The 7,100-nt window shown below is 42.0% G+C and overlaps 1 protein-coding gene across 1 annotated transcript in view; it reads left to right on the top strand.

The window, feature by feature from the left end:
- LOC138144774 (solute carrier family 22 member 11-like) overlaps positions 1 to 4,450 on the top strand; it is a 27,864-nt gene extending 23,414 nt beyond the window's left edge. Inside the window, exons 8-10 of the mRNA XM_069066185.1 lie at positions 691 to 793; positions 2,547 to 2,750; positions 3,398 to 4,450. Of these exons, the coding sequence (XP_068922286.1) occupies positions 691 to 793; positions 2,547 to 2,750; positions 3,398 to 3,464 (374 nt within the window). The 3' untranslated portion in view covers positions 3,465 to 4,450. The remainder of the gene's footprint in view (positions 1 to 690; positions 794 to 2,546; positions 2,751 to 3,397) is intronic.
- The last annotated feature ends 2,650 nt before the right edge of the window (positions 4,451 to 7,100 follow it).

Consider the following 7,100-nt stretch of genomic DNA (forward strand, 5'->3'; position numbering starts at 1 on the left):
TGGATGGATGGATGGATGGATGGATGGATGGATGGATGGATGGATGGACAGAAGGGTAGACAGGAGAGAGCTAGAGAGACAGAGAGATGAATGGATAGGAAGTGAATTGAACAAATGACTGCCGCATGGTTTGAATTCACTTTTACAGAGTTCCTTAAAAGAAGGTTTTGTTGAACTCATCTTTACAGTACCCCTCTGCACTTAGCACAGGGCCTTATACACAGTAAGGGCACAATAAGTATTTAGCATTTGCCAGATGAGATAGACCAATAACAGTTACCATTTAGACAGCACTTTAAGGTTTGCAAATTACTTTACATGTATCATGTCATTTGTCCCTCACAACAGCCCTGGGAGGCAGATGCCAAGCTCCCCATTTGACAGATGAGAAAACTGGGCTGAGTCACATGAAATGAGTTGCCCAGAGTCACCAAACTAGTAAGTTTAAGCATTCAGATCTTCTTGTCTCTAAGCCTAGCACCCTCAATGCCATTTAGCTGCCTCTAAAAAGAAATATTGTTAGGATAAATGGATGGATGGGTAAGTAGATGAAAGGAATGAATGGAGGAATAAATTGAGGGATGCTTATGTTGCTGAATATGTGAATTGATGTGGTGACTAAATGAATGAATGGCTCCAAGATGTGTTGAACTTTGATTTATTGACATTTTTTGGTCTTGTGCTTCATAGGAATTTTTCGTGTGGTTTTGGCAATACTAGCAATGAGTTCTATTGCAGTCTGCATTTCTACTGTTGGTATCCATATAATCGAGCTCCTGCCCACAGTAGTCAGGTAGGAAAGACTATTTCATGATAAAAAAAAAAAAGCAGCCGTTGCTATTTCTGGGGAAAGAGGGGATGAAGAGAGACTCAATAGACAAGATCCCCCAAGAGACATGCCAGGGAGATTGTCTGTGTCTGAGTATCTCTCTGACATAACCAAGCTCTCACCTTCAAGGTCCAGAGGACCTGACCCACACTACCCCCACCCCCCACACATCAATATCAGCTCCTCTCAAACTCAGAATATCATTCTCTCAGACCTTCCTTTGGCTCTAAACAAAAAATTTTCATGTATCGTGAAACCAATCTGGACCTCAAACTATCCAAGCTGGTTCTCAGACAAGAAGGCAGAGATTGCCCCCAGATCCACATGGGAATACTCTCCAGCTTCATAGGGAATGCCATGGCTTCTGTCTCCTGTGGCCTTCGAAGACCCAGAGTCTCCTGTGGGTCTCAGAGGAGGACCTGAGGTGAAACCCATGGAGCTATTTCCCTAGAAGTAGGAGTAGAGGCAACCTCAAGAATTAGCCAAGCTAAAACAACAGCAGCTTCAGCTATACAGGGTGAAGTAGCAGGATGGGTGGCAATGCCAACAAGCCTGTGGGCATCAGGAAATTTGATCTCTCTCACCTCCACCCTAGTTTGAACATGGACTTGAAATATGTGTGTGAAGATAAGTCAGAGTCCTAGGAGAACCGTAGTCAGCATTCACTCAGTGCCTTTAAAGTTTCACAAAGATTTAGGTACTTCATTCACGAGGGCTACATTAGCAATGCAACAGACAAAGAGCTGGACCTAGAGTCTGGAAAATCTGAGTTCAAATCTAACCTCATATAGTGACTAGCTGTGTGACCATGGGTAAATCGCTTAACCTGTCCTTCCCTCAGGTTCTTCAACTGTAAAGTGGGGATAACAGCACCCACCACCCAGAGTTCTTAGGAACATCAAATGAGATCAAATATGCGAAGCACTCAATGAAAGCCTAATTATTATTGTCATTATCATGTGAAGGAAGAGATAATAAACAGGGGTTGTCCAGTAAGAAACCTACTCTTATGACCATGCACAATGCCATAAGCCTGAGACAACCCAGCATGTGAATATGGGTAGACCAAAGACTCCCCAAAGGGCCTGATTCTTTTCTGGAGAGCTTTTTGCTATACATGTGCCAGCTCACCACTGGCTGTCCCCAAGAAAATAGGGGGCATCAAGAGAGCACCTTGGATGCTCTTGACGAATTAGAGTGACTTGGTACAGTTGAACTGCATCCTGGGGTCCTGAAAGAATGTGGTATGATGTAGGGATGGCCCAGTTTAATCAGTGATTATTAATGATCACAGAGAACAGGAAAGGTACCACAGAATTAGAGGAGGAAAAATGGCGGGATTTTGAGAAAGAGAAGGGAACAGAGTCTGCAAAGACTAGGTCAATGGGCTTAACTTGGATTCCAGAAATTCAAGAATGAAACATTAAAAATCTAGTTTGTGGATATATAGAAGGGGAAGCATTGATTATGAAGAAACAGATTCTGGTAAGAGAAGATAAGGGAATTTTAATAGAGGTTGAGTCTGGGACTTGTGTAGAATCAGAGAATCTAAGAGTCTGATAGGACCTCCATGGCCATCTAATCCAACTCAGGAAAGAAGTAATGCCCCCTATAATGCCCCCAACAAATGGCTGTCTGGCATGTTGGAAGACCTCCAAAGGGGAGAAACCCATTGAGGTGTTGAGTCTAGGACAATCAGATTTCTTTGCCCTGACAGGAACACATGCAAGGGAATCATTTCCATGGTAGATCGCACTGGGGCAATGCTGGCCCCATTGTTGAACACACTCAGGCACAACATTGAAGCCATGCCTCAGATCATCTTTGCCATCATAGCCATCACTGCCAGCCTTGTGGTCTTCTTCCTCCCTGAAACCCAGAACCAGCCAATGCCTGACACCATCCAAGACATAGAATGTGGGTGAGTACTGCCTGTGGAATCTTGGAAGGTCTCTTAACATGTCTCATGCTCATCTGTAAAAAGAGGAAATCGGACTAGATGAATGAATGCATGCATGTATGGATTTGTTTAATACCTACTGTGTGCTTCATAAAGCTTTGTGCTAAGGACTTGGGAAACAAATATATGAACGAACAGTCCCTACCCTGGAGGAGGTTACATTCTAGTAGGAGAAGAAAATATATAGGGGTGAACCAGGGGCATGGAAGAATGATTTGGTCTGGAGAGTCACAGAGAGCATTGATGGATCCACAGGGGAGCTGATTGTCTAGGTCATTCCAGGAGCAGTGACAATACTGTTTTCAGCACCCTTCCAGAGCTAAAAAGAAAGTGGTTGGAAGTGTGGGGAATGTGGGTATAGGGATCGACAGCAGGTGGAGCCCAAAGACATGGATTCATTGTACATAGAGACTGATAGCCATCAAATAGTCATCAAGGTTCCCCTGGCCCCCAACTCAGATAAATTTCTTTCCCCTCAATCAAATGGGGTAACATTTGTAAACACACTTAGCACAGTGCCTGCCACATAGTGCCATGAACGCTTATTCCCTGCCCTCCCCTGTATGTACTCAAATTTCTTTCTTTTCTTTCCATTCATTCATGGGAAGGCCTTCAAGAGAAGAAACAAGACCAAGTGAGGAGGGAGACACTGCAGTGAAAATAAGCCAGTTTTAAGATTGCTCCAGGAGTGTGACTGAGAAGGAAAGGTCTCTGGTTTAGCCTGGGTTTTTGTCTTCTCCTGGGGGGAGGCCATGAGTCCAGCATTTAGAGCACCAGTGGTCCTGCTGGGCCTCCAGGCTTCCAGGAAGGGTCAGTAGTGTGAATCAATCAACAGGCATTAATTCAACACTTCCTAGGTGCTGATGGAGACACAGAGACAAAACTCCAGCAATCTTTGCCCCCTGGGAGCTCACATTCTTCCTGGGGAGACAGAACAAGCCCGATAAATAAATGCCAAATGTAATTAAAATGAAGAGTCCCAGAGCATACTTCATGGAGAAGCTGTGCCCATTTACTGGAAGCTTCCCTGACTCCAAAGCTGAGTTCTCATGATTCCCCACATCACACCTCTGTTCCAGTCAAGCTTGTTTTCCAGCCTCCCAGTTACCTGCCTCTGCCCAGGCTGTGCCCCTTTACCAAGTTCTTTTACCAACTTGCCTTTCCTTCTGACAATCCTTAGGTACCAAATCCAGTGGGAAAAGTTCTTCATTCTCCTAGTTATCAGTGATCTTTCCTTACTTACATTGCCTACTATATAGATTCCTTCATATGTACTACAATTGCCATTTGCCCCACAGAGTGTAAATTGTTGGAAGGCAGGGACTGTTTTGTTCATTTTCTCTCTGTATCCTCAGCATCCAGAATGGTGTTCTGTCTTGAGGGGTCTTAATAAATATTTATTGAATTGAACTGATCAAATTGATGGATTAAAAATTAGTATGACGTGGGGTGGCCAGGTAGCACAGGGAGTAAGAGCACTGGCTCCAGTGTTGGGATGACCTGGAGATCAAATCCCAGGCTCAGACACTTAGCACCACACCCAGAAATAACTGGCTGTGTATCCTTGAGCAAGTTACTTAACCTGATTGCTAAAAAAAAGAAAAAAAATCAGTATGACAAGAGGGCAATAAAATCTGACAAGTGCCATAAAACCAGGTGGAATTCACTATGTAAAACCTCAGGGCTTTGTATATTCCTGTACAGGGCAATGAGACCCCTAACCAGAACATAATTACCTCAGAACAAGAAAGAAGAAAGACAGCTGGCTCATTCTCCAACTGATAAATACAATTGATAAATTCCTATCAATGGATATGAATAGGCAGTTTTCCTTTTGTGAATATTTTATTTTTTACATGTAAAGACAATTTTTACATTTGTTAGAAAATTTTTAGTTCTAAATTCTCTCCTATCTCCTCCTTCTCCCTCCTCCCTGAGGCAGTAAGCAATTTGATATCGGTTATGCATGTGTGATCATATACAACATATTTCCATAATAGCCATGTCATGAAAGAAGACAGAGACCAAAAAAGGAAAAAAGAACCAGAAACAAACAAAGTGAAAAACAGCGTGTTTGATCTGCATTCAGACCCCATCGGTTCTTCCTCTGGAGATGGATAGCATTTTTCATTATAAGTCCTTTTGGAATTGGTTTGGATCATTGTATTGTTGAGAATACAGCGAAGTCATTCATAGTTGATCATTGTACGATATTTCTTTGCACAATGTTCTCCTGCTTCTTCTCGCTTCACTTTGCATCAGTTCAAGTGTGTCTTCCAAGATTTTTTCTGAAACCACTCTATGGTCTTCTCCTACAGCATGACAATATTGCCTCATAATCATATACCACAACTTGTTCAGTCATTCCCCAATTGATGAACATCTGCTCAATTCACAATTCTTTGCCACCAGAAAAAGAGCTACTATAAATATTTTTGTACAAATAGGTCCTTTAGGGGCAGCTAGGTGGTGCAGTGAATAGAGTACTGTCCCTGGAGTCAGGAGGACCTGAGTTCAAATATGGCCTCAGACACTTACCACTTACTAACCATGTGACATTGTACAAGTCACTTAACCCCAATTGCCCTCCAAAAAGAGAAAAAAAGAAGGCTGTGGAAGTCTTTAGGGAGGCTAGGTGGTATAGTGAATAGAGCACTGGGCCTGGAGTCAGAAGACCTGAGTTTGAATACGGTCTCAGATACTTAACACAAAAACTAGCCTGTGACCTTGGGCAAGTCCCTTAGCCCCAACTGCCCTCCAAAAAGCAAAAATAAAAAAAAAAAGAAAGACTGCAGGTGAGGCTGATCCCAAAGGAGAAATCCAGGCAGGGATGGGGCAGGGAGTGGCTACACCTGGAGAGCACTGAGTTAGGCAGAAAAACTGCCATCTGGGAACTTCCCATGTTAGCAATCAATGCCAGCTCTGTGCTAAGCTTGGTTGTTTCTGCCCTGCTAAAGAAGCACAGTTGCCATCATCCTCCTCTCCCCCCGGGAGGTTAGGGGGGAAGGTCAGGTGCCCCAGATTCTAATGAAGGTTCTGGTAATAAGCTAGGTGACCAGAAGCCAAGACTCTGAAGCCAGAAATTGATCAATGATCTTTATGGAGTACTCACCCCAGAATACTTAAGGCACTCTTTGGGTGCAGGGAGTGAGGTAGTGTTCTCAGAGGAGAGCCATAAACCCCTCAACCACAGCACTTTCTTCCTTTTCTGGTTCAAGGTCTCCTTCCTTTCTTTCTTTCTTCCTTTCTTTCTTTTCTTTCTTTCTTTCTTTCTTTCTTTCTTTCTTTCTTTCTTTCTTTCTTTCTTTCTTTCTTTCTTTCTTTCTTTCTTCCTTCCTTCCTTTCTTTCTTTCTTTCTTTCCTTCTTTTCAACAGAAAGTTCAGGGATGTATTCAAGTAAAAAAAAATGCATAGATGGACTTTGGGTCAGCTACTAATGTTTGACTTTTTTCTTTTTATGTATTTTATTTTTTCCAATTACATGTAAAATCAACTTTTAATATTCATTTTTTTTAATTTTGAGTTCCAAATTCTCTCTCTCCCTCCCTCAACCGACTTCCCCCACCATTGAGAAGGCAAGCAATTTGGTATAGGTTATACATGTACAGTAATGCAAAAGATATTTTCATATTAGTGATGTTGTGAAAGAAAAAAGCAAGAAATATACAAAATATAAAAAAGAAAGGTTTTTAAAATATGCTTTGATCTTCATTGAGATTCCATCAGTCTTTTCTCTCAGCACAAGTGGAATTGTCTTACATTGTTGTACTGCTGAGAAGAGCTAAGTCATTCACACCTGATCATCATACATACAATGTTGCTGTGACTGTGTACAATGTTCTCCCGGCTCTGTTCACTTCACTTTGTATCACGTCATATAAGTCTTTCCAGGTTTTTCTGAAAACATCCTGCCCATCATTTCTTACAGAGTCACAATCATATACCACAACCTGTTCAGCCATTCCCCAGCTGATGGTTACCCTCTCAGTTTCCAATTCTTTGCCACCACAAAAAGAACTAGTAGAAATAGTTTTGTGCTTATAGGTCCTTGGAGTTGTTTATTTTTAGGTGGGGGAGGATACAGACCTGTTAGTGGTATTTCTGGGTTAAAGGATATGCACAATTTTATAGCCCTTCGTCATTTGATAGATATAAAATGGTATCTCAGAGTTATTTTAATTTGCCTTTCTCTAATCAATAGTGGGTGAGAGCATTTTTTTCATATGACTACAGATAGCTTTGATTTCTTCATCTGAAACTCTCCTGTTTATATATTCTGACCATTTATTATTTGGGGAGTGACTTGTATTC

The sequence above is a fragment of the Petaurus breviceps genome, unplaced genomic scaffold (genome assembly GCF_028583685.1).
Source record: "Petaurus breviceps papuanus isolate PSGF00001 unplaced genomic scaffold, PetGlider_PUasm1.0 90721, whole genome shotgun sequence".
Classification (NCBI taxonomy): Eukaryota; Metazoa; Chordata; class Mammalia; order Diprotodontia; family Petauridae; genus Petaurus; species Petaurus breviceps.